The sequence below is a fragment of the Salmo salar genome, chromosome 03, assembly GCF_965601325.2.
Source record: "Salmo salar chromosome 03, fSalSal1, whole genome shotgun sequence".
NCBI lineage: Eukaryota > Metazoa > Chordata > Actinopteri > Salmoniformes > Salmonidae > Salmo > Salmo salar.
Window position 1 is genome coordinate 26,352,051 of NC_138293.1, and position 27,930 is coordinate 26,379,980.

Consider the following 27,930-nt stretch of genomic DNA (forward strand, 5'->3'; position numbering starts at 1 on the left):
CCGCCCCAAACATTTTGATTGTCTGCTTAGATATGCATCCAGATATCTCCTTCACTAGGCAGGCCCAGGCTTGGGTGTCAGTGTGACAGAGGGAGCTACTAGGATATCAACACATCAGCTCAACTGAAGCAGAATCAAAATGGGGCTCAACTGTTGGCCAGGCCACAGAATGACAGCAGGTCTGGTTGCGTTTGTGTGGTCACTGCTGTGCTGAGGGGAGGGGGGTAGCGGGTGCTGAGCTCACAGAGAGAGAGCCCCATCTGTGGACCCAAGCACCACTCGTGCTGGCTGGCTGGCTATACTCTGATGCCCATCTATCTACGCATATCTAGTGTGTAGACAACATTTGAATGCATTTCCACAAAAAAAAAAGACAATGTTGAGAACCAGGCAATGTAAAATGGCATGGTTAGCTTTAATACAAAAATAGATAATGCAAGAAAATGTGTTCGTTGAAAAATAAAAGCAGTAAAACGTGTATAACCACATGGGCAGACTAACACAAAACATCAGATGGTATGTCTACACATCATCATGCACAAAAAAAAAAAACTGACCCCAAACTGAGATCAGGTTTAGCATTAGGTCAAATAAAACTAGCAATCTGATTTAATCAAATTGCCAAAATATGCAGTTATTGTCTTTAACTTGTTGTTGAGAAAGTTCTGTTCCACCTCTACTCTCCCACCAGGCCCTGCAAGAGAAGCGATCTGGAACCCAACCATAAAAATTAAACATTGTTACTATACTAATTACAAGTCCGAGTCATTGACATGAACATTTATTATATAGAGAGAAAAAAAATCAGCACCTTGATTTATAATGGAAAGTATATTTCAATGAAAAGTTCAAGTTATGTAAAAGATTTGTACGTAAATCTAGTACACTGTTTACCTACAAAGCTGGCAAGTTATTATTTACAGAGGCTGCCTTCAGAGGCAGCCCAATTCAGATGTATCTTTTCACTAATTGGTCTTTTGACCAATCAGATCAGCTCTGAAAAAGGCCTGATGTGATTGGTCAAAAGCCTAATTAGTGGGAAAAAGATCAGAATTGGGGTGCCTGTTTAAACTCCGCCCTGTTTGCTAAACCACTGTGTTCTGACAATAACAGTAAAGGCCAGACTGACCTAAATATTTTTATTTAACTAACCTTAGTCAGAACCGCCACAATCAAACAGAACAATAACAATACTCACTAACTCGGACTAAAATAAATAGGGGCCTAGTGCAATTAGCCAATATGTAAATAGTACCGATTGATCAACTGGGTGGCTTGGGTCAATGTAGTTCTATACACTCCCCTCTATTTATTTGGACAGTGAAGCTACTTGTAGAAGTGTTCAGAAACATCTTCTATTCTTGCTTAAAATAAAAGTGACAATGCATTATTCACCATTCAGTTGCTATTGGGCAAAACAGAACTCAAAACACAACCAAAACAAGCTGTGAATGCATCCAACAAGTTTGTAGAGTGACAGGTGATGTTGTCATTGTGTACAAGGACTATGGGACCAAATACTAAACGTTTGACTACTTTAATACACTATAAGTGAATTTGGCCAAATACTTATGACTTCTTCAAATGGGGACTAGATACAGGTAAAACAGATATGTATAAAAATACCCTCAAATAAAAAGGTGACATTCTGTACTGTCACCTCATTTGAAACAATCCAAAATCCTGGGGTATATAGCCAAATGTAAATATTTTAGCTTCACTGACCAAATAAATACGGAGTGGAGTGTGCTTCTAAGCTCATTATACTTATCTTCTGATAACAGCTACCATGGACTTAGCTTTATAGTAGCAAGTAGTAGTAGACATGCACTCAAAATAGTTAGATCTGCCACTGCTAAATAAGCGGGTCAATAGGTGACAGCCTGCTTTAGACTGCTGATAACATACATGAAGGCATAATGAAATCATGAGGCCAATGTAGCCTTTCCCAGCTCTGGGAGCCTTTGATCTGACAGTGAGAACACTTACAGCCCCAGGCCACGGGATAGCACAGAGATGGGCAACCAAGTAAATAAAGGAAGTATGGGCATTCCCCAAAACATGCTCAGTAGAGGAGGCTCAGCCGGGCAGGCAGGCGCCTGGCATCATCAGCTCTGACTACGGCTATGTCCTAACTTTTCCTGAAGTGTGCACTTGCACATTTTCCTGCATGGATTTATCAAATGGTGGCAACTCCCTCTTGCCAATCCTTATACCAATCCAATGACGAGGAATGTGCAAGTACACACTTTGGGATAAGGGTGGTGAATTGGGATGCAGCTTTTATCCTCTTCCATATAAGGAGCCCTGCAGAAACATCACATTTCTATAGGCCTTCAGACTGTACTGCTGTAATCTAATTTACACTGAAATATCAACAAATATAAATAGATCTTGAATCAATGGTAGAAAATGAGCCAAGCATGACTAGCATGCACAAAGACTCAACATCCACATAGGAGTTGCAAACCATCAATACTCCTCCACTTGTCCATATAACCTACCTGATCCATGTCTGCATTTCGTGGGAGGAAGTACACAATATTATCAGATATTATTTTGGACAACCTGAAAATGTCAAAAGTATTAACAGTTAAGGAAAACAGTGTTAGACTCTTCAACGACAACATAATAGAATGCTACAATGCGTGTAAATACTAGTGGAATATTAAAAGAAACTCAGATTGGCAAGAAAAGACCAACCCACAAACAAAACGAACTGTTCCTCAAAATTCAAAAGGCACTCGCACATCTGAGCCATCTTTGTTGCAGGTGCACGGTAACAGTTGAATAAAATGAGAAGATAGAAGAAACCCGCACACTGCTCTTGATAGTATCACTGCTCTTTAATAAGCTTCACGTATCGGCCTGGCGGCCCTTGTCAGAACGTGAGACTGATATGTAAAGCTTATTAAAGAGCAGTGATACTATCAAGAGCAGTGTGCAGGTTCCTTTTTTCTCATTACATCCACAATTCCTGTCTTCACATTCCCCCTTAGCTAGCTAACAAACTGCTGGCCTTCTCACTCTGCCTCTATCTGCGTGTGCCTCTGTCCTGGCCCGTCTCGGAGTCTGGCCTGTTGCCTGACTAATAGCCTGAGACCAGCTTCATTGTGAGAAATAAAGGATATCCATTTGGCGACATCATGGTCCTGATATCGAAGACGTCTGCGCTGAGGTAGTCTGGGCCGCCCCATGGGGGGCTGAGGAACACCACGTCCGCCCGCAGACGAGGTGCCAGCTGCAGGAAGTCTCCCTGCACAAAGTCGATGCGCTCGGCCACCTTGTAGACCTGGGCGTTGTGCTGTGCCAGGGCCAGACGCACCGGGTCGATGTCAATGGCTAGCACTGCATGGGGCCAGGGACATGGAGGACAGAGAGTCTGACACACAGGGAGTACCACTCAGGACAACATGCTCTATATCTGTTTAAATGTCTGGAGGAAGGGAAAGGGACAGACGGCCAGGCTGCATCTCAAATGGCACTGTATTCCCTATGTAGTGCACTACTTTTGACCAGGGCCCATATATGGAAAGACACGCAGACTGAGTCAGACACACAGGGAGAACCACTAAGGACAATGACGCATAACTGTTAACCTATAGGATATAATATGGACCCCAGAGGTTTTCCTGGTCACAGGGTCAGGAACACTGTTGCCCTATTTATAAAGGCAAATACAGATACAGCAACCAAAAATATATAAAGTTAATAAAGCAAAGGAGCCTCTGAAGCTTGGCTCAAATATGATGCTACTATACCCCTCTTCCCAGTGAGGGCAAACTGGATGGCGTTGCCTCCCACTCCACAGAAGGCGTCTATGATGAGTTCAGAGTGGAAACTCTCCTGGACCCTCAGGGCAATGTGCTCTGCTATCTTCTCTGGGGTAACAGAGAACCAGCCCTCTGGACAGACAGACAAACGGACAGAGTGAAAGGCTTTAACAAACTGAATACAAAAGAGGCAATTAATATTGTCTCATTTTACTATTTTAAAATATAGTTATATATATGCCGTGTAGAATTGTTTTATTTATTGATTCATATTTTAAGGAATCATCATTTAATTTCTGATTTGCGGTGATCCCCAATGCAAAGCATAGCCACCAGAGGTCAGTCAACTGTAAAATGGTTTTGTTCAAACAATACCAATCTGATATTCAAGCCAAATATTTTGGTTCATTATTGATTCATCAAATTTGTCCAGAAATATGATATCATCTAATTGATTGATTGATTTTGTGGGCTAGTTCCATTCGCAACTTCCCCAAAATAACCAAAACACTAGTGACGGTTACATTTTAAAACAGCTGTCATTCACATTTTACTGCAGGCAAATATTAGGCCTGCTGGAATATAAAGTAGGTGTGTGTATCTTCAATTAAATTGAGAATAGCCTGAATATACCATACAAGACAACCCAAAAAACTTATTGAATAAGTATGCTGTGGATATTGAGGATGTGGAGAGACTGGGATGCTTCATAGACCAACCACGTCCTCCTGTCTCTCCTCACCTAGACCATCTGCCTTTATTCTCGAGCAGCCATCGCCGGTTTCTTTTCAAGTTGCTTGTTTTCACAGCCTCCTCAGAGAATAAACACCTGCTAAGGCAAACAATGCTGGGAGTGCACTCTTCTCTTGTAACACTTCACGTTCCTCACTCTCTTTCATTACAGTGCTCATCCCTCCCTCCATTCTGAGAAAAGTGGCTGAGGAGAGGGTGTTTCACAAAGAAACATGGATGGACTTTCCAATTGAGCTCATGGGAGGATCCGTAATAGATACATTTCATTTGTTTTCCTAATGTTCACTGAGATAGATATTCCTTTCAGTTTGCAGTGGATTCTCAAAACAGATTGCTGTTCCTGAAGGAAACCTCTAACACCATGTTAAAAAGAGTTTTTATTACCCATATGACTTCAGTCCCAAAATACTAGATTACCCCTCCTCACACTCTGCTCTCTATCATCAGCCAGGCACTGCTACACGAGGCTGTATAGACTTTCTCTGGCTTTCCTCCTGTATCTAATTGAGCAATAGACACCATATGAATCTGATAGAACTCGGTGTAAATAATCTGGACTGAGTTTCAGCCATGCTGTGGTATGTATCCTGGCTCTCCTCTGTTGACATGAATAAGTGAGTAGTTACAAAGGCTCTGATCTAGTTTTCAAACAGAATTCAGAATGCACTGTGAAAGATCTCTGATTGGAGCGAGGGGAACACATTAGTCATAATACTTTGGAGAATAGGGAGAGATTCGGCAGGACGAGATTGGCCCTCTGATAACAGATAAGCTCTTTGCCAGAAAGAGGTTGGAGAACCACTTGATGTTTCGAACCAATGTTAAAATCAATGTTTAAAATGCTAACTCAAAAAGGATCCATTTGGAGGATTTCAGTGGAGCTGGAAAAAAAAGCTTTTATAACTGAGCACTAACAGTATGAATATTTGTGCTTCTAGAGTACAAGGTTGCTTCTGTTTCCGCTACAGTATCTACACTTTGTGTTGGAAATGGAAAACTAATCCTTCTACTTAAATGAACCTAATCTGCATACAGAGTGCCAATCATTAGTCTCTTATCAGTGCATCAGTGTTCATGACTCTGTTTTTAGTCTGGTGCACTTAAATGAGAGGACGTGCACGAGCAGGGAACGAGAAAGCGGGCGGGAGGGAGGAAGCGAGAGAGAGAGAGAGAGAGAGAGAGAGAGAGAGAGAGAGAGTAGAGTTGCTCTGCTGGGAGACAGGGAGGAAGCCTGCTGGTGTCATGTGATGCAGGAGGGAGAAATGTGAGGTATGCTTCACTGGCATCAGCACTTCTCCCTAAAGACAGACAGAGGTGGGCCCCTGCCTGCCAGCTCATCCATGTGCCCTCTACATCCCCACCACCACATCTCAACATCCCTGACTCTCTTCCCCTCTTGACAACATGATGTTAGACTTCAGGAGCAGCAAAACTAGAGCTTTTACCTTGGACATACAGCCATTCGTTTCTCAACCAGAGAAAAATACTTAACATTCAGTCACCTTGAGAAAATCCTTTTCTTTTCAGAATAAAGTACATTCCTGAATCACATTTGACCCTCCGTTTGGGCTGCATTAATAGATGTGGTTGGGAGACTACAATAGGAGAATAATTCTTCTCAAACTAGAGGAATATTAACAACAATATGGAGGTCAGGTAGTTCCTCCATATGATTAACACTTTCTGCTGTATGAAGAAATTGGTTGTGTTTTCTTAAGTGTGTGTGTTCCGTTTGCTCCGTGACTCACCGTGGTCCAGCTTGATGCCCTCATCGAACCTGGAGAAGAGACGGTAGCGCTGGGCCCAGTACTTAGCCAGCTCGGGCTCCGCTGCAATCTCAGCTGGCATCACTCCACATTTTCCTCTTTTCCTTTTCTTCTTCTTCTTACCAGTCTTCCCAGTAGACTCTGGGGAAATAGGCAGCACAAAAGTAGTAAATTGTACAAGACTTCAACAATCAAACAAGAAATACACCCCAAAAAATATAGATCTGACATGAGCTCTTTATGAAAAAGCCCTGGGTTAGAAAAAGGTCTAAACCGGCTGTTGAGGCAAACCCACCTGTGTTATTATGTTCAAGTGCATTGGGAACTAAGTAGTCTGGTATGTCCAGTGAGTACACCTCTCTTCTGAATTGAATCTCTTCATCCTCTTCTGCTTCCTCTATTCTGGTGACGATGTTCTGCTGGGAGGGTTGAGGGAGCTGCTCAGTACAGTCCAACTCCAAACAGAGTTGAGGACTATCTTCCTTCTCCTCTTCCTCCTGCATCTCTTCCTCCAGTCTCTCTTCTTTTCCTTCTGACTGTGGACAAGCAGGGCTCTTCTTGTCGGCATGCTCCCCGTGCTCATGTGTCTGGCCTTTTGACATGTCCGGGACGGCTGTGTGTGTGCCGTTGTCTTTCTGAACCTTCTGGAGGAAACTCTGAACCTGAAAACAGAGCAGCACGTGAGTGAATACAACAAACACGCATGACCAATGAACGCTAGATGAACAGAGAAGCATCACAACGAAACCATTCTTTAAAGTAGGCGTCAACAGGGCTCAAGTCATTTCTACTGTGCCTGTGTAACCGATGTGAAATGGCTAGTTAGTTAGCGGTGGTGCGCGCTAATAGCATTTCAATCAGTGACGTCACTCGCTCTGAGACTTGAAGTAGGGTTTCCCCTTGCGTTGCAAGGGCCGCGGCTTTTGTGGCGCGATGGGTAACGATGCTTCGTGGGGTGTCAGTTGTTGATGTGTGCAAGGGTCCCTGGTTCGAGCCCGGGTTGGGGCGAAGAGAGGGACGGAACCTATACTGTTACACCTGCTGGATGATGATGCCATTTGCTGCAGACAGTAAATACTGCAAGTCTTGCCCAGAAGATCAATTCAGTGAGCTCAAAACAAAGATCAATGGAAAAGCACTGCATTTAACTGGTTTAAGTCCTCTCACAGTACGACACATGACTTAATAATGTCTGAACACAGTAGAAACACACTGATGTCCACTATACCTGAAGGTACACTAAGTCATTACCTTTCTGAAGTGCAGTACCTTGACAAGTTTCAATTTCTCTGGGATAATACAATTCCGCACAGTCAGCAAACAGAATAGTAGCATTTCCGAGCCTCTCTACCATGGTTTGAATAAGCATGTTTGAGTTCATAGCGACCGACTGAACACACTCTTCCTGTCCTCCTCAAGGTCAGCCAGTGATGTGCACAGTCTTATCAATGAAATGTGACCGACTCAAATAATGATGATCCATGAACTTTAAACAGTGCGGCTACCCTCGGTGCGGTGCAGTGTGGCGGCTCATTGTAAATAGATTCAGTTGGTTGAAACAGCAGCTGCATGCATAAAGAGATGTGGTGTGTCAGAGGAGGCCAGCACTGACAGGAGGGGAGAGAGGATGGGAGTATTGGCTGTGCTCCCATTCTCTCCTCTCTCTGCCGGTGGAGACTGAGGCAGCGTAAGACATGAGGTAGACCTCTCTGAGAAGGATCCTTAGTGTCAACCACAGGGCATCTCACCCACCTGCTAATCCAGTCAGGAGCTGCTATGAAATGTGGGTGTGCGGTACTAAAACGAGGGTGATTCTATTTGTATCGCAATCGTACCGTTTGTGTGAAAATTATTTGTAAAATGTTACTTTTTGAAAGGTCTTGGTCAACTTGGGCTCTGTGTTATCTCCCTCTTCAGTAAAGAAGGTGTGCGTGTTGTGGCAGGCTGCTTTCCTCCCTCCATGTTGCTTCCTATTCCTCCCAGCCCTACTTCCATGGTGGTGACTGGGGCTGGGCTTAAACTTCAGCACGCTCTCAATCCTACAAAAAAACACAACATAAAGAGACTGATATTCTAAGAGGACAATCTCAACCATTTGTACATATACCTGGATTCTTTTCAAAATGTCACCCTATTGCCTACATACTGTATAGTGCACCACTTTTTGACCAGGCTGGGTCAAAGGTAGTGCACTTTATAGGAAATCGGCTCCCATTTGGGACGCAGACCCAAGTCTGAGGGAGTAATGCTGACTTACATGGGGTCGTGGCTGCGCTTTAATCCCAGTTTATCCCAGGCTTCATCCACAGACATCTGAGGGTTCTCTTCCACATCCAGTTCATGACTGGGTCAACAGATCAGTAGACGATAGATCAATACACAGCATTAGCCTTACACACCATCACAATGATCGAACAAGACTGCATTCCAATTGGTACCATATTCCCTACATAGTGTACACTTTTGACTGGAGGGCCCTGGTAAAAAGTAGTACACTACATAGGGAATGTGTAGCCAACAGTAGAACGTTTATGGAACATGTGGGAAAATATTGTTATAGTCTCACAAAGCATTGTGTAGGCTAAATCACATATCAGTCCCCAGTACCAGCCTTTGGGTTGGAATGGGCCATCACGTGATGTTTACTGATTTATGCATACAGATTCCATTTACAGAATCCTTGGTTATTGAAACATGGAGAAGCATCGGAATCTGTGTCTTGGACATGAACATCTCCTTCCATCAAAGTGAAATTGAAAATTGAAATTGAAAAGACAGATGATAAGCACTTCCATTCATTCCCCTGGCTGACACTTTTACATGCACTGCATCATAGACAATAATGAAAGCCTTTACAAGGTGAATCATAGCCAATAATGGAAGCCTTTACAATGTGAATCGTAGACAATGGAAGCCTTTACAAGGTGAATCGTAGTTCAATTCAATCCCCTATGAAAAATGTGTCAGTCACTGTCAGCATTTACAGTGGCAAGAAACAGTATGTGAACCCTTTGGAAATACCTGGATTTCTGCATAAATTGGTCATACAATTTGATCTGATCTTCATCTAGGTCACAACAATAGACAAACACAGTTTGCTTGACTAATAAAACAAACAATTATACGTTTTCATGTCTTTATTGAACACACCGTGTAAACATCCCCGTGTAAACATTCACAGTGCAGGGTGGAAAAAGTATGTGAACCCTTGGATTTAATAACTCGTTGACCCTCCTTTGGCAGCAATACCCTCAACCAAACGTTTTCTGGTCAGGAGGAATTTTGGACCATTCCTCTTTACAAAACTGTTTCAGTTCAGCAATATTCTTGGGATATCTGGAGTGAACTGCTCTCTTGAGGTCATGCCACAGCATCTCAATCGGGTTGAGGTCAGGACTCTGACTGGGCCACTCCAGAAGGCGTATTTTCTTCTGTTGAAGTCATTCTGTTGATTTACTACCGTCTTTTGGGTCGTTGTCCTGTTGCATCACCCAACTTCTGTTGAGCTTCAATTGGCAGACAGCCTTACATTCTCCTGCAAAATGTCTTGATAAACTTGGGAATTCATTTTTCCGTCGATGATAGCAAGCTGTCCAGGCCCTGAGGCAGCCCCAAACCATGATGCTCCCTCCACCATACTTTACAGTTGGGATGAGGTTTTGATGTTGGTGTGGCTGTGCCTTTTTTTCTCTCCACACATAGTGTTGTGTTCTCCTTCCAAACAACTCAACTGTAGCTTCATCTGTCCACACAATATTTTGCCAGTAGTGCTGTGGAACATCCAGGTGCACTTTTGAAAACTTCAGACGTGCAGCAATGCTTTTTTTGGACAGCAGTGGCTTCTTCCGTGGTGTCCTCCCATGAACACCATTCTTCTTTTACGTATCGTAGGCTCGTCCACAGAGATGTTAGCATGTTCCAGAGATTTCGGTAAGTCTTTAGCTGACACTAGGATTCTTCTTAACCTCATTGAGCATTCTGCGCTGTGCTCTTGCAGTCATCTTTGCAGGACGGCCACTCCTAGGGAGAGTAGCAACAGTGCTGAACTTTCTCCATTTATAGACAATTTGTCTTACCATGGACTGATGAACATCGAGGCTTTTAGAGATACTTTTGTAAGCCTTTCAAGCTTTATGCAAGTCAACATTTCTTAATCTTAGGTCTTCTGAGATCTCTTTTGTTCGAGGCATGGTTCACATCAGGCAATGCTTCTTGTGAATAGGAAACTCAAATTTGGTACGTTTTTTTTTTAATAGGGCAAGGCAGCTCTAACCAACATCTCATCTCATTCATTGGACTCCAGGTTAGCTGACTCCTCACTCCAATTAGCTTTTGGAGAAGTCATTAGCCTAGGGGTTCACATACTTTTTCCAACCTACACTGTTTAAATGATATTCAATATAGACAAGACAATTACAATAATTTGTGTATTATATTAAGCACAGTGTCTATTGTTGCGACTTAGATGAAGATCAGATCAAATTTGATGACATATTTATGCATAAATCCAGGTAATTCCAAAGGGTTCACATACTTTTCTTGCCACTTGAAACAGTGATTTCCAGTTATCTTCTTATGGATGGTGGCAGTATTGAGTCGCTTGGATGATTGACGTGCCCAGAGTAAACTGCCTGCTACTCACTCCCAGAAACTAAGATATGCATATTATTAGTAGATTTGGATAGAAAACACTTGACGTTTCTAAAGCTGTTTGAATGATGTCTGTGAGTATAACAGAACTCATATGGCAGGCAAAAACCTGACAAAAGATCCAACCAGGAAGTGACTTGTAGTTTTTCTATCTAATCCCTGTTCAAACTATGTGGGGTCATTTTGCACTTCCTAAGGCTTCCATTGGCTGTCAACAGCCTTTAGAAACTTGATTCATCCGTCTACTGTTACTGGGCAGAGAATAGGAGCTCAGTCAATCTGTGGACTGCCTGGGAGCAGTGAGTTGTTTACTGCGCGGGCACGCTTGCGCGCTGCTCCTTCTTGTTCTTCTGTAATGAATACGCTATTGTCTGGTTGGAATATTATCGAAGTTTTATGTTAAAAAGACCCTAAGGATTGATTGTAAACATTGTTTGACATGTTTCTACGAACGGTAATGGAACTATTTGACTTTGTCTCTTTTACGCTCACACGTTATGCCTTTGGATAGTGATCTGAACGCACGAACAAAACGGTATTTGGACATAAATATGGAGTATTTCGAACAAAAATAACATTTGTGGAAGTGGAAGTCCTGGGAGTGCATTCCGACGAAGATCAGCAAAGGTAAGGGAAGATTTATAATACTAATTCTGATTTTAGTTGACTCCAGAACTTGGCTGGTAACTGTATAGCTTGCTTTGATGGCTGAGCTCTGTACTCAGAATATTGAAAAATGTGCTTTCGCCGTAAAGCTATTTTAAAATCTGGCACAGCGGTTGCATTAAGGAGAAGTGTATCTATAATTCTTTCAATAACTGTTGTAAATGTGATCAACGTTTATGATGAGTATTTTTGTAAATTGATGTGCTCATTCACCCAAAGTTTTGGTGGGAATACATTTTCTGAACATCACGCGCCAATGTAAAATGGGGTTTATGGATATAAATATGAACTTTATCGAACAAAACATACATGTATTTTGTAACATTGAGTCCTGGGAGTGTCATCTGATGAAGATCATCAAAGGTTAGTGATTCATTTTAGCTGTATTTCTGGTTTTTGTGACGCCTCTCCTTGCTTGGAAAATGGCTGTGTGGTTTTTCATGTTTAGGTGCTGTCCTAACATAATCTAATGTTTTGCTTTCGCCGTAAAGCCTTTTTGAAATCTGACACTGTGGTTGAATTAAGGAGAATCTTATCTTTAAAATGGTGTATAATACTTGTATGTTTGAGAGATTTTAATTATGAGATTTTTGTTGTTTTGAATTTGCCGCCGTGCACTTTCACTGGCTGTCTTCATATCGATCCCGCTAACGGGATTCAAGCCATAAGAAGTTATACTATTCTTGGTACTATATTGCTATGCCAACAGTAGGAAGAGGACAATACTTTAAAATACTGCAAGACATGAAAATATAGATAAATTGCCATGTAGCTTACCTTCGCTTAAGTTTTGTGACTCTTCCATCTGGTGGTTCATCATCATCATCATCATCATCATCACTACTAGATGCTCTTCTCTCACTTGATCCATTGTTATTTTTCTGGTGACACCTGTCCTGTTTGGAATCTGAAGGGAAAAAAGTGTACATCATTTGTCCCTACAACATTGCATTCTACATGCATGTTTTCTGAGCAAGAGGATAAAACAGGGAAAGAAAAGTCAGCATGTGGTGTAAAACAATGCTACAAAGCCAGATAAAAACAGAGATACTATGAAACAGAAATGACAGCAGTGTTGTGTGGGATCAGTCACAGACAAGATGGAAAGTTCCATTTTTAGAGAGCATCCATCACAGTCTACAAAGTCGGAGAGGAGACGGCTGTTGATTCAGGCAGTGGTTCTTTGCTTGCCCTGACTAGAGGAACCATTAAAAATGCATGGGCCTGTGTCACATGGTCCTTTCATTCAAAGGAACACATCTTTTGATAGTATGATGCATAAAATATTCAGACAGTCACCCTGTTTGGAAAAAGCCCCAAATTACAAGGACTAAAATATATATATGTTTTAAAAGGGAGGTGTTTAGGACATATTGCTATCGCCTACCCATTCTGAGTAGGCTATAGCAATAATATGTCCTATAATTGGGCTGCCTGGTTGCAATAGGCTACTCTAATGACATCTTTAGTAGGGTCGGGACTAGAGATTAGCCGATTATGATTTTTCAACGCCGATACCGATTTATTGGAGGACCAAAAAAAGCCAATACCGATTTAATCGGACGATTTATTTATTTATAATAATGACAATTACAACAATACTGAATGAACACTTATTTTCACTTAATATAATACATCAGTAAAATCAATTTAGCCTCATAAATAATGAAACATGTTCAATTTGGTTTAAATAATGCAAAAACAAGTGTTGGAGAAGAAGGTAAAAGTGCAATATGTGCCATGTAAAAAAGCTAAAGTTTTTAAGTTCCTTGCTCAGAACATGAGAACATATGAAAGCTGGTGGTTCCTTTTAACATGAGTCTTCAATATTCCCAGGTAAGAAGTTTTAGGTTGTAGTTATTATAGGAATTATAGGACTATTTCTCTCTATACCATTTGTATTTCATATACCTTTGACTATTGGATGTTCTTATAGGCACTTTAGTATTGCCATTGTAACAGTATAGCCTGGGCTCGAACTAGGAACACATCGACAACAGCCACCCTCGAAGCATCATTACCCATCGCTCCACAAAAGCCGCGGCCCATGCAGAGCAAGGGGAACAACTACTTCAGGTCTCAGAGCGAGTGACGTCACCGATTGAAACGTTATTAGCGTGCACCCCGCTAACTAGCTAGCAATTTCACATCGGTTACACCAGCCTAATCTCGGGAGTTGATAGGCTTGAAGTCATAAACAGCTCAATGCTTGAAGAATTGCGAAGAGCTGCTGGCAAATGCACGAAAGTGCTGTTTGAATGAATGCTTACGAGCCTGCTGCTGCCTACCATCGCTCAGTCAGACTGCTATATCAAATCATAGACTTAATTACAACATAATAACACACAGAAATAAGAGCCTTTGGTCATTAATATTGGTCGAATCCGGAAACTATCATTTCGAAAACAAAACGTTTATTCTTTCAGTGAAATACGGAACCGTTCCGTATTTTATCTAACGGGTGGCATCCCCAAGTCTAAATATTGCTGTTACATTGTACAACCTTCAATGTTATGTCATAATTATGTACAATTCTGGCAAATTAATTTCGGTCTTTGTTAGGAATAAATGGAACTTCACACAGTTCGAAATGAGCCAGGCGGCCCAAACTGCTGCATATACCCTGACTGCTTGCACGGAACGCAAGAGAAGTGACACAATTTCCCTAATTACAAGAAATTCATGTTAGCAGGCAATATTAACTAAATATGCAGGTTTAAAAATATATACTTGTGTATTGCTTTTAAAGAAAGGCATTGATGTTTATGGTTAGGTGCAACGACAGTGCTAAATCCTCACCCGTTTGGCGAAGTAGGCTGTGATTCGATGAGAAATTAACAGGCACCGCATCGATTATATGCAACGCAGGACACGCTAGATAAACTAGTAATATCATCAACCATGTGTAGTTAACTAGTGATTATGTGAAGATTGATTGTTTTTTATAAGTTTAATGCTAGCTAGCAACTTACCTTGACTTTTTGCTGCCCTCGCAAAACAGGTAGTCAGCCTGCCACGCAGGCTCCTCGTAGAGTGCAATGTCAGGCAGGTGGTTAGAGCGTTGGACTAACAAGGTAAAAATCTGTTGTTCTGCCCCTGAACAAGGCAGTTAACCCACCGTTCCTAGGCCATCATTGAAAATAAGAATGTGTTCTTAACTGACTTGCCTAGTTAAATAAAGGTGTAAAAATAAATAAAAATAAATCGGTGTCCAAAAATACCCGAATTCCGATTGTTATGAAAGCCTGAAATCGGCCCCAATTAATCGGCCATTCCGATTAATCGGTCGACCTCTAGTCGGGACGATACCAGTATCGTGATACTCGTTAGTATTGTGGCAAGGAAACAAAACACGAAACGGATTTAAATTACTTAGGAAAACAGCCCTAATGATGGAAACAAACATCATTATGTTGTCATCCAGAGTCACATGTATTTATTTTCCAAGCTAAAGCACACAATATTTTACATTTTTTCTAAAGGACCAAAGAGTAAGGTCTGCTTCGTGTTTTCATTTTGCCATGGAAAAAATAAATCACGATACTGGTATTTAGGTTTTAATAGATTTGAGCGCAAGAACTGTGGGAATCACTGCTATATCAATATAGTGTCAGTCTCCTCAACGATATAGGATAGTTTACTGAACTGAGAGACAGAAATATCATGTTTGTAGGCAGGTGGAAGGTCTCACCTCTTAATTCAGTGGACTTAGTTGATGAGGCAGTTCTTTTACGATTACCACCATCACAAGGTTCATCATTTCCACTGACATGGTCCACTTGTTGTTTGCTCAAATCACACTGACCAACACCCTCTGACAGAAGGCTCATCTGCCCAATCAGATCGACCACTTCACTAGTGCCCACCTCACTCCGCTCCAGCCTTCCTTCAAACTCTAAATCCCCTGGGTCACAACAATGAGTCGGCTCTCCTTCGGCTTCACCCTCATGTCCAGGCTGCTTTGTTTCAATTGGTGCACTGCTTGAGTAGTCTATGGTCCATCCTTGGGCTGCCCAGTAGTTGAACTGCTCCCAGTAGTAGAGAAAGGTGTGGCTGGCGTGTTGCTCCCATGCCTCCTTAGTGCCTGGGCAGTCCCAGGGGGGCTCTGCTGTGGCTGGACAGCTGGAGGTCTCAGGGTGCTTCTCCAACCAGCCCTGCCACAACAACCCCTCTCCCTGCTGGCTCCAGTAGTCTTCCCAACCCTGCTGGGCCTGGGAGGGTTGAGGTTCTGCCTCTGTCTCTCTTCCTGGCCTCTCACTGAGATCAAACCAATCAAACGCCGGCTTGGTGCTTTCAACACTGGGATCATCCGTCTGCGACTGGAGTGGATCATCTTCATCCAGATTCTCAGGGGCTGCTTCCCAGTGGTTGGCATTCTTCCTCCTTAACTTTCTGGCCTTTTAGGAGAGACACAAAGACACTAGGTGAGAGAGAGCATAGGACTATATGTGATAAAGTGACCTTAACCCACAAATATAGAACATGCACTGTGGGCTACAGTCAGAAATGGTAGAATGATTTTTTGACAGTGTGCAGGATTTTTTGTTGTTGCCTGATTTTAGATATGCTTCTGCTTATAATTTCCGACATTTTGGTAAGCTGTGTTAGTCAACTTGTCTATAATTAGATATATGCTGCTTCTCTTCTGTCATTATATGTTGCCTTAGAAGACTTAAAAAAAAACCTTGCTCACCAGAATAAATCGATAGAATGAATGCTTCAATGTAGTTGACATCAGAAAAGTTCTCTCTGTCATCTGTTTCTTTTGGGGCACAAATAAATGTAGGGACCCGGATAAAACGCAATAACTAAAGCTGTGAAAACGACCCAACATGTTTCTGATAAGATTTCAGCTTGAACGCATAGCCTATTTTATGTGGTTGAAATACTATGATGCTGATAAAGATAGCACCACTACAGATGGTCCCTAACTGCATGAGCATTCTCTCAAGATGTTGAAAGAAAGAAATGATATTTCTCCTGTTCCCTGAGTCAAAATGTAGCCTACATTTGGTGTATCCTTAGCAGTGGCGACCCGTCATGAGCCACAGCTTTTTTTGGGGTTGCCTGTTTTGCATGTTATTTTGAAATTAATACGTATTACATATCAGTTTGCAAAAAATAAAATGGAGTTAATAAAGCCGCATACAAACATGGTCTCTTTTTTGCTTTCTTGAGTAAGGTAGCTCCAAAATGCAGGTGTTTCAGCCTAGCTCAGTGTGGGTGGGGGGGTGGGGGGCAGCCAGCGGAATATATGGAGCGTAGGGGTTGGTAATGTTCTCTTGTTGCGCCGTGATTGGCTCAGTGTTCTGTCATTCATGAGGACGCCAAATCTAAGTGTACAGCTAGAAAATTCAAGCCCCTTGGGTGATGCCAAAGAGTTACATTAGAAGTGCCCATCCAAGAAGGCTCAAGGTCATTGACCACAGATAAAATGATGTCAAATCACGTTATCTACCGTAGCTTTAATTGGACTGATCATGTCAACATCCTACTTTCAAAATCTTAGCTAGCAGACATCATCATGAATCAAGTCGACAATCTACTGGCAAATGCTTTTTCATCCTTGTCATATGAAGAGAAATAATGGAGAAATTATAGATAAAACGTATCGGTGCTCATCGGCCATAAACATCACACAACAAGTTGGAAATCGCAAATTCAACAATGAGTGGTTTGGAAGGAATCAGTGACAGTGGCTAACTGCAAGCATTGCTGAGCAATCACTAGCTTGCTATTCATTGGAGTGGGTATGTGGTTCCAAGTCTGGGTTTAAGGGTCTTTCCAAGCTTAAAAGGATAAACATTCAACATTGACCATGCTGTCAATCCAGCATGACTTCTGCCGTGCTCAAAACAACTGGAAACTCAGTACTGGGAAATCTGACTTCAGTGAGTTCAAGACAACTGGGAACTCTGAAAAAATAACCTTAGACTGCTGCGCCACTCGTGAGGTAATGTTTTCTCTTTATTCGGATATAACCGTGGGGACTGCGGGTTATGAGTCAACCCGCACATCAGTAATCGGAGCAACATGACCCCTTCTTTCTTTTAGGTGGACTCTCTCTGGTGAAGGATAAACAGGCAATGTTTACTTGCTACTACTTACAGATTTCCTCTGTGCAGAGGAGCTTATGAACTCTACAGGCAGTCCCATTCTGGCCATAAGCTGGGCTTCTTCATCAATTGGTTCATCCTCCTCCTCCTCCTCAGTCTCTTCATCTTCTGCCTGGTCCTCTCCATGCTCATCCTCTGCCTCTGAGTGCAACAATAGGCTGAGTTACAGACAACTTTCACGTTTCAAAAAAGCTTCTGAAAAGGTTGGCAACATGCATGTCAATGTCAATTATTGGGAGTGGTTAGGTTAGCCAAGTAAAACTCAACTCCGCGACATACTTCAGATCAACGGAGTTAAGCTGCAACTAGTGTGGGCAAACTGGAGCTCCACGTCACATAAAATTATAGATTTTGTCAAAAACTATGGATTTCGGTAACCATAGCAGGCAATTACATGGGACAATAACATGTGTAATTGCGGGCTACTCATTGGATGATGAAATCCGTACTTTTTAAAAAATCAAAACGTGTATGTGATGTCTGAGCTCCAGTCGGTCACACTAGTCTGATCAACGCCGTTGATGTGAAGTACATCGTGGCGTTAAGCTTTACTTGGCTTGGGTTAGGTATGTCCAATGACGTATACTACATCATTGGTTATGTCCTACCTGGCAGCCCACCTTCAGCCAAGTTAGTGATGGCTTTACGGTCAGATCTGTACAACTCACGATCCCTACACCGGGAGAAAAAGAGGACACAAAGTGAAAACAATGCAACACAGTTTACGTTGTGCGTTGTACTTGTATAGTAACTATATAGCTAGCTAGCTCACTTACTGTACAAAAGCTCTCGAACACAAGCAGTGTATCGTCCCATCATCTCCAGCCAAGCTCCTTTGGCTGAAAATAATGTCGGCAACCACATTCCATTTTCCATGATCAATCATCATGTTCACACTTGTTAGCTAGGTAACGTTGGCGGAAAATGTAAATATAGAAAGGCTCTTTCACTGCTATCGAAGTTGATCCGGATACACACACGTGTTGGCTACAATGACATTCGTTCCTAGTTGTGTCACATGAATAAGGAACCGGGTAAACAAGGACAAAAAATATCAGGAATCTTCCTCTCCTCGACCTACCAAAGGGATCGAAATGTATGTAATGATTTCATAACAATATTGTATTGTTATTTATGCAACACTAGTATTGGTGTCTATGCAGTGGATGTTCTTAGCTTTTGCTCGTGTCAAGGCTAGTTGAGGTAATTTATTATAGCTAGTCTCAGGAAGTAGCTAGCTCGCCAGCTGCCCTGCTAATGTATTAGCTGTGTAAATTAGCAAATCAGCTAGCTAATCTAGGGAAATGCTGATCCGATATAATCAACAGATTTTTCATTATTAGGCTGTCTACCTATAAAGTTAATTTTAAGATGTAGCTACTTAGATATCTAGCACTCAGGTGTCAGACAGTAGTTAGCACTGTAACTAGCTCAGTCAACTGTCACATTGTGTTAAATATGGAGGATAAATGAAAATAGTTCACTCATGCCATTTACAATTGAGAACAAGTGTCAGTTTCGGTCTGCTTAACCAGCGGGGTGGCTCTGATGGATAGCAGCTGGGTCTGGTGGTCTGCTGATTGTGCTTTCAAGACAAATGGGAACTCTGAAAAATACGAGGTCAAATCATGACATCAGTGATCGGAAAGTCGGAGTTCTAGAAAGAGGCCCGAGTTTCCGAATTGGATGACCGTTCCAAACTTTTTCGGAGCTCACCCCCGCGTGAGTTCATAGAAGGGTTGGCTGACAACGTTACGAAAATGATCCACCCGCATCGATGTGGCCCAGAAGCGGTGCGTTATTGTGAACGGTCGGATAGCTAGTAACAATGACATGAAGCTGGCATGTGGGGAATCGTAAGTGCCTCGTTTCAGCAAGTGTTATCTTGTTGCTGATACCATGTCTTGTTTTTAGGTGTTTTGACAGATTTTCATGTCAATGCTAATATGGCAAAATATTCACTATAGCTGGCTAACCAACAACTCCAACGATGTATTTGAGATACAACAAGTGCTCATTGTGCAAATGTGTTTGTTTTCAATAAACATTTGGAGACTAAATATAGTTTACATGTCAACAATCTAAGCCAACCCCGTCTTTTTTGCCCCATAGTTGTGCAGGGGTCGTTTTTTTGCTAGCCCAAAGGCCAGCAGATGGCGATATGGAGACGTTTCATATTCAAATCTAATGTTTTCGTCACATGCGCCGAATACAACAGGTGTAGACATTACAGTGAAATGCTTACTTACAAGCCCTTATTAACCAACAATACAGTTAAAAAAATACGAATAAGAAATAAAAGTAACAAGTAGTTATAGAGCAGCAGTAAAATAACAATAGCGAGATTATATACAGGGGGTACTGGTAATGAGTCAATGTGCGGGGCACTGGTTAGTCGAGGTAATTGAGGTGATATGTACATGTAGGTAGAGTTATTAAAGTGACTATACATAGATAATAACAGAGTAGCAGCGGCGTAAAAAGAGGAGGGGGCAATGCAAATAGCCTGGGTAGTTGGGTTGTGGGTTCGATTCCCACGGGGGACCAGTACGGGAAAAAATAATAATAATAAAAATAAAAAAAATGTATGAAATGTATGCATTCACTACTGTAAGTCGCTCTGGATAAGAGCGTCTGCTAAATGACTAAAATGTAATGTAAAAATGTTTTGGACGCCCCAGCTAGCACAGTGGATCTGGGCTGATTCTGGCTGAAAGTCGGCGCACTCGGCTGAGAGTCAGACTCCGCTGACGTAATATGGCCAGAGCCTGGGCCGCCTTCGGCAGTATTACTTATGGCAAGTATGCGGGGATTGAGCTCGGGCCGATTCTGGTGAGAGTTATCTGGCTCAAATGTATATATTACTTGGGACTCGGACCGATTGGGGCTACTCTCTGGCAGATGATTACACGGGCTGCTTTATATAATGAACATTTCATTATTTTTTTCCCATATTTTATAATTTTTTCTGTGATCAAAAAATACAATTAACATTTAAATGAAATTCTTTAATAGTCCTGTGTAGTATTTGGATACTTTGTGCAAGGCAATTGATAAGCATTAAAAACTTTGTGGATGGAGCCTCCCGAGTGACGCAGCGGTCTAAGACACTGCATCGCAGTGCAAACTGCATGCTACAGATGCTGGTTCGGGACCCGTGCCAGCTGCGACCGGGAGACCCATTAGGTGACGCAATTAGCCCAGCGTCGTCCGAGTTGGGAGAGGGTTCTGGTAAGATGCCTTGCAATGTCGGCTGAATTCCTGTAGACAGAAACGGCCCGTTGTACTTGCAAAGTGATCACATAACCAGCTAAGGAACATTATAACACTTACATCACCACATTACAATTTCAACTGAATATCATTAAATGTCTTCATATTCTGGGCAGTCGTTCATTTTGATTCCGGGCCGATTCAATCAGTTCCAGTCCCCCGGAAGAGGGCCGCTTCTGGGCCGATTCCTCATTGCTAGCTGGGGCAGCATGAGTTCATTAATGGGTTGGCTGACAACGTTACGAAAATTATCTGCCAGCATCGATGTGGCCCAGAAGCCGTGAGTTATTATTACAGTCCAAAGGGAATCCATGCAACCGGCTATACACTCATATCCCCCGTGGACCGGTCTGTACATAAAACATTCACCATTCAGGCTGCAAAGGTGTTGATTTCCTCCTTAACTTCATTTAATAGTGAGAAGGCATAAAAAAACGGGGAAAATATGCATACTTTCTTTATGAAACACCATTTTTCACCACTATGCTTGAGTGGCTAAATGCTAGTCCCGGATGTGGCGTATTGCGTTCAGCCAATCAGGTTGCAGCAGTCTGTTTTTAATTTACCCTTGCTCTGAACAAATGACTGTATATGATCACGTGACACCATTAATTCCTATGTGACGACTCAAGCGCTTTGAAACTAAATTAAGTCGGTTAAAAGGTAGAGTCAGCGATATGACGTAGATGCAGAAAGTAAACATTATAGTGGGTCAGTTTCCGCAACAACTAAGCATGTTGAAATAGCTATTCTACCCAACCCAAGCCCAACGGCCTCGATGTTACACATGGGGTTAAGGCCTGTTTTTTTTCATCAATAACTAGGGTATGGGCCGGGCTCAGGTAACACTAAATTGATCACTAACATTTTGAAGCTGAGCCATTTGCTTGTGATCTACTGTGCACTACAGTCATATTTGACTAGGATCATAACATGGTGCCTCAACCTCATAAAATTTAAGACGGGTGAGATTATGAAAAAAAAAGTTTTGTCAGATTTTAGAGTGACAAAGTAGCTAACAGCTAAGTGCTCTCATGTCTCTTCATTGAGCAGAGCAGCCCAAGTGGAGCCGTTGCTATGGATACTCACAGACTCAGAGCCACCAGCGGAGCGCATGCAGAGCGAGCTGTGCGCAGCGAGCGAGTGACAGACAGAGAGGAGCAGCTAATGGGTTTACTAACAAGTTATTTCTGATTTGGGGTTTCGGTCAGGGCCTGGCCTTACATTTGGCAGAAGCAATCGTGCCTGGGTAGGGTCTGAACGTTGTGTGCATGGGTAGGGCTTGAGCTTAAAATTCATGCCTTTGCTGGGCTCTACGTTGAAGCTCGGGGCTCACTTTCTCTACTGTTTTGGTGCTCTGGCTACCATGCTGTGAACAGCGTGAAGTGAATCCGTGCACATGCGCAGATGCTGTGTGAGAGCGAAGTCTTTCATCTCGCTCATCTGCGGTGCTGCTCGTGACAACTTCACTGAGTCTACCTTTAAGATGTAGACAACATGCGCAGTTTGAGCTACTCCAGGAAGTACGCTGTGCCTAATGTCAGGAAGTAGTACGGATATTTTCCCTGTTCCCCAGCCCCCCCCCCCCCCCCCCCCCCCCCCCCCCCGCCTACTCGCCATTAAATCCAGTTAAGGAGGAAATGTATGCTTTTGCAGCCCGAATAGAGAATATTTTATGTACGAACCGGTCCACGTATAGCCGACTGCATGGATTCCCTTTGGACGGTAAGATGAAACGTCTCAATATCGCCACCTGCTGGCCTTTGGTCTAGATAGAAAGAATGTGGGGGTGGGATGTCTTGTTTCCTCTTCCGTCTCTGATTGTGTGAATTGCTTGCCCTTTTACTTTTGTCTTTCAGGTGTTTCATGTGAGCCTGGTATGATCTGTCCTCAGTACTATTTACACTGGAAGAAAAAAGGTTTGTGAAACATCTACCAAAATGTTGTAACTGTAAGTCATCCTGGATAAGTGCTAAATGACTAAAATGTAACATTTTAAAAAAAAAATAGTTGCAGTGAAATGTGTTATGTTACAGGGTCAGCCATAGTATTAAGGCGCCCCTGGAGCAAATGAGGGTTAAGTGCCTTGCTCAAAAGCACATTGAAAGATTTTTCACCTTCAGCAACCTTTCAGTTACTGTCCCAAATCTCTAACCGCTAGGCTACCTGCCGCCTAAAAAAAGTACATTTTTATTCAGTGATGATACAAATGCAACCATTTGATTACTTGCAATTTGTGTTGCTTCTAAAGTAGCTGCACTTCATCTAGCTAACTTGATTGCTCAGTTTATAAACGCATGCTGATTTGTTTATTTGAGAATCAGCATGGTGTGTAAAACATTTATACTTGAGTTTTCATAGATACTGTATGGCAAAGTTGTTTTTCTATCCGATTCCCATTTAAACAATGTTTGCTCTCTGTCTTTGCAGAATAAATATTAATATGAATGTATTAGAATGTACTGAAATATCACCTTGTTAGCCCTCTTCTCTCTATTCTGTACTCCAGGCCTGCCCATTGGCAGATGGTATCCTTATTCGACTTGGCTTCCTTTGGGAGAGGCTAACTGTGTGGCAGTATGTCAAATGGGAACGAGTCCTGCATGTTCAGAGATGGAGCCGAGTTTGTGGCCTGCATCTTTCACGCATTTGAGGAATGGTCAGGACTAGGACCCCTGGAAGACTATCTGAGCTATCTGGAGTACCTGGCCTGGGTTTTCACCCCTCTGGTCGTTGTTTTCATCCTGCCCTTCCTCATTGTGATCCTCCTCTACCTCTCCATCCTCTTCCTCCATGTGTACAAACACAAGAACCAGCTCAGGGAGGCCTACTCCAACAACATGTGGGATGGTGCTAGGAAAACTCTGGCAACGTTGTGGGATGGCCACGGGTTCATATGGCACGGTATTTATATACATATACAGTGAGCTCCAAAAGTATTGGGACAGTGACAATTGTGTTGTTTTAGCTCTGTACTTCAGCACTTTGGATTTGAAATGATACAATGACTGAGGTTAAAGTGCAGACTGTCAGCTTTAATTTGAGGGTAAGGTATTTACATCCCCTGCACCGCTAATGATGACAGATGTTGTCATCTTTGAAGCTTTAACATGAGTCGCAGATCTGCTGCCCGGGAGGGAGGCTAAGGTTGTCAGGCAGGGCCCCTAGGTGCCACAGTGCCACTATGTAAGCAATGATGAGTGTGTTAGTGTTTAGGAATAGAGAAGTATAGAGTTGTACTCTTTTTTTTCCTCTCCTCTGTATTCTCACACCTCTAGTCTCACCTGCCTGTCAATCAGTCATGTGTCCATATTTACAGTGAGCTCCAAAAGTATTGGGACAGTTACCTGTTTTGTTTTGGCTCTGTACTCCGGCACTTTGGATTTGAAATGATACAATGACTATGAGGGTAAAGTGCAGACTGTCAGCTTTAATATGAGGGTATTTTCATCCATATCGGGTGAAACATTTAGAAATTACAGCAATTTTTTTTGTGTATTGCAACAAATTCACTTATGTGTCTATTGAAGTAGTCAAAAGTTTAGTATTTGGTCCCATATTCCTAACTTGCAATGATTATGTCAAGCTTGTGACTCTACAAAATTGTTGGATGCGTTTGTTTGTTTTGGTTTGTGTTTCAGATTATTTTGTGCCAAATGGAAATTAATGGTAAATAATGTATTGTGCCATTTTGGAGTCACTTTTATTGTAAATAAGAATCTAATATGTTTCTAAATGCTTCTACATTAATGTGGATGCTACCATATTCCCTCGACAGGATATGAAATCCACGGTATGGAGAAGATTCCAGATGAAGGAGCAGCTCTTATAGTCTATTATCATGGGGCTATTCCCATCGACTATTATTACTTTCTGGCAAATGTCATAATTCAGAAGGGACGGATTGTTCACTCAGTCGCTGATCACTTTCTGTTCAAAGTTCCAGGTAAGATCTTCACAGATCCGTTTCCCAGTATCTAATTATAAAGGTGGAGATGTTTTATTCAGTGTATGTGCCCTCTGTATGTAGTTGGACAATTAAGTGTACAGTATATAGCCTACAGCTGCCTTAGTCCATTCTTACTACATGACATACTAAGGCTGCGTCTACACAGGCAGCCCAATTCTCCTCTTTTTTTCAGTAATTGGTCTTTTGACCAATCGGAGATCTGATGAGAAATATCTGAGTAGTGGGAAAAAGAGCAGAATTGGGCAGTAAAAGCATGACCTGGTATTCTTCTCTGTAGGGTTCAAGCTGCTGTTGGAGGTGTTTAGTGTGATCCATGGGCCCCAGGAAGAGTGTGTGAAGGCACTGAAAAGTGGCCACCTCCTGGGCATCTCACCTGGAGGCGTGAGGGAGGCGCTCCTCAGTGACGAGACCTATCCACTGCTCTGGGGGAAGAGAAGGGGCTTCGCACAAGTGGCTATCGATTCCAAAGTGGTACATATTGTTTTTTGTCTCCTTCTGTCTTTGTTCCGAAATGGCACCCTATTCCCTATGCAGTGGACTACTTTTAACCAGAGCTCTATGGCGGTCTGGTGCCCTATAGGTAATAGGGTCTCATTTGGAGACAGACAGTGCATGTCACTTTCCTCTTACACAGGAGCATCACTTTATCTGAAGTCCTCTTACATGTTTATTGTCTTTACATTTTTTTTTAGCCAATAATTCCAATGTTTACTCAAAACGTCAGGGAAGGATTCCGATCTCTCGGCGGGTTAAGTATGCTTAACTATTCATTTTAATTGCAGTGTGACAAAACATTTTTTTTAACTTCACAGAAGAGCATAAATTAACTTGAAAATGTTATATTTCTCAGGCTTTTTCAGATGGTCGTATGAAAAGTTCCGCGTGCCGATGGCCCCTGTCTATGGGGGATTTCCTGTGAAGTTTCGTACATACTTAGGTGACCCCATCCCATATGACCCTAACATTAGTGCAGCAGAGTTAGCTGAAAAGGTAAGACATTATGCAACTATGGCACATTTCTGTAATTCAATGGCTACTTACTGCCTGAAATGAAGAGCACACAAAAGTCAAATGATTGGGAAAGATGGGGTCAGTGAATTTTCCTAATCTTTCTTTCTGATTTTCAGACCAATCAAGCCGTTCAAGCACTCATTGACAGACACCAAATTATTCCTGGGAATGTCCTTCGAGCACTACTAGAGCGATTCCACAGCAGGCATAAAGAAAAATAACCTTTTGAATAGCCATAGGGAATATCCTTTTTTGTTTTGTTATATGAAGCAGTTACATATTTTTAAGACAAACTGTCACATATTGAAAGTATTATCATGTGATCATGTGATCAGTTGAATGGTTAACTACAGATTTGGATCTTCATTTGAGCCAGTCTCCTATAGCAGGAAAATAATCCTGTAGATTATAATTAATAGACATTTTTGTAGCGGCTGATACATTTTTTGTAAGGAAAATCAAGTTTGACATTTCAAAATGGAAATTACAAACTTCAGAAGCCTTTTTAACCTCAAATACACTACAAGTTCCTACAAGTTCCCTGCGATGCAGGAAAGTTCTCCTATAACAGGCTGATCAAATGAAGGTCCTGCACCTATACACCTACAATAATAATGTATCTTCAGGAGATTTTTGCCCTCAGTTTTTGTCACAAAACAATATGTACCGAAGGTAAATTGTTAAGGTATAATATTCCGTAATTGATTAATGTCAAATGTGCATATTGAAGAAATTGTATAGTGTTTTTTGCGAAAGTATGTATATACTTTGATTCCACAGTTGATTTGCACACATTGTTCTAAGTTCCACCACTGCCAACAATTTCTATTTAAGAGGCCTTTATTTTGCTTAATAACTGCAAATATTGAAACGATATAGCAATTGCTATATAAGAAGCAATATAGGTATGAAGACCGGGCAGCTTTATTTCCTTTCACCTGGGTAAAATGTTTGACATTTTATTTAAATAATGTATTGTATTGTGTACATTATGTGAGTATGTACTGTAGTTGTAGCCTATGCACCTTTTAAATCTATTGAGGTCCATTATGAAACAGGACAGAAATTATTTGTAATGTTAAAATAAATATATTTTATTATGAGTTTTGTGTGTTACAAGTCATTTCGGTTATTACAAATACTTTGTATACTTAAAAAATGGAAATGGAGCAACATACAGCTACACCAAGATATTTGAAGTGGTTTTGAAAAAAATATTTTATTACATTGTTCTTCCATAAACATGGGTACATTCTCTGCACTAGTGTTTTTCAGTGTTTTAATGTTTCGATACGACTTTAATCAAGTAATTATTTATGGCCTATGAATCAAATTTAACTAATGTGCAAAAGTTCACTGTAATGTGTAGCCTATTCTAAAACATGTTTAGTGTATTTCTCTGTACTAAAATGTATTTCTCTGTACTAAAATGTTTTGGTGCTAACTCTGAAGTATTCTGCTTACAGGACGAGCAGAGTTTTGAATGTTTGAGATTGCTCAGTTTGTTCACAATTCCTGGAGGAGATGGGGAAATGTACTTTGTATTGTGGCTAGATGGTAGCTGTACTTTCCATGGTTATTGTGTATACTTTGTTAAATGTTATTTTGGTTTTCAGTACAAGGAAAATGGTACTGTGTTTAGTAGCGTATTGTAAGGCCATGTGTGCTGGGTACCGGTCAGTGTATGACACTTAAATAAATCAGATCAATAATTTTTTTTTACCTAACTTGTCTTGACTTAAAATGCTGCCCAATGAAGGCAATCCAATAGTGAGAATTAAATAATATTTTTGATAAAGAATGATTGGATTTCTCCAATGGCTTTTTTGGGTTATTTCTTGGCACAGACAAACGTCATCACATACACAACACAAGCTTAAAGAATGTTATACTACATTGTTACCAGAGCGAAACTGCTTTTGTTTGTCTAAGAGATGCTTGAACTTAAACTC

At 41.7% G+C, this 27,930-nt stretch overlaps 2 protein-coding genes across 7 annotated transcripts; one reads left to right on the forward strand and one right to left on the reverse strand.

Annotated features, from left to right (window-relative positions):
• Positions 1 to 391: 391 nt before the first annotated feature.
• On the reverse strand, positions 392 to 18,741 carry tgs1 (trimethylguanosine synthase 1). Its single transcript, XM_014190560.3, has 13 exons — positions 18,501 to 18,741; positions 18,333 to 18,397; positions 17,717 to 17,865; positions 15,300 to 16,005; positions 12,386 to 12,515; positions 8,550 to 8,636; positions 8,160 to 8,331; positions 6,588 to 6,954; positions 6,275 to 6,433; positions 3,762 to 3,905; positions 3,132 to 3,348; positions 2,505 to 2,583; positions 392 to 710 (listed from the first exon to the last, which is right to left on the reverse strand). Exons 1-13 carry the CDS (start codon positions 18,611 to 18,613, stop codon positions 597 to 599), a joined length of 2,502 nt encoding a protein of 833 aa, XP_014046035.3. The 5' UTR covers positions 18,614 to 18,741; the 3' UTR covers positions 392 to 596.
• Positions 18,738 to 27,782, forward strand: LOC106599363 (DGAT1/2-independent enzyme synthesizing storage lipids). 6 transcript variants are annotated; one of them, XM_082973384.1, is made up of 10 exons: positions 18,740 to 18,820; positions 20,406 to 20,955; positions 21,114 to 21,277; positions 22,857 to 22,916; positions 23,507 to 23,901; positions 24,776 to 24,943; positions 25,245 to 25,438; positions 25,660 to 25,720; positions 25,818 to 25,957; positions 26,095 to 27,782. In XM_082973384.1, exons 5-10 carry the CDS (start codon positions 23,577 to 23,579, stop codon positions 26,197 to 26,199), a joined length of 993 nt encoding a protein of 330 aa, XP_082829510.1. In that variant the 5' UTR covers positions 18,740 to 18,820; positions 20,406 to 20,955; positions 21,114 to 21,277; positions 22,857 to 22,916; positions 23,507 to 23,576; the 3' UTR covers positions 26,200 to 27,782. The 6 variants fall into 6 exon arrangements, 5 of the variants coding, with proteins under 5 accessions (XP_014046036.1, XP_082829510.1, XP_045570629.1 ...); XR_014391865.1 differs by having other exon boundaries at positions 20,406 to 21,277; positions 25,660 to 25,715; XM_045714673.2 differs by having other exon boundaries at positions 20,406 to 21,277.
• The last annotated feature ends 148 nt before the right edge of the window (positions 27,783 to 27,930 follow it).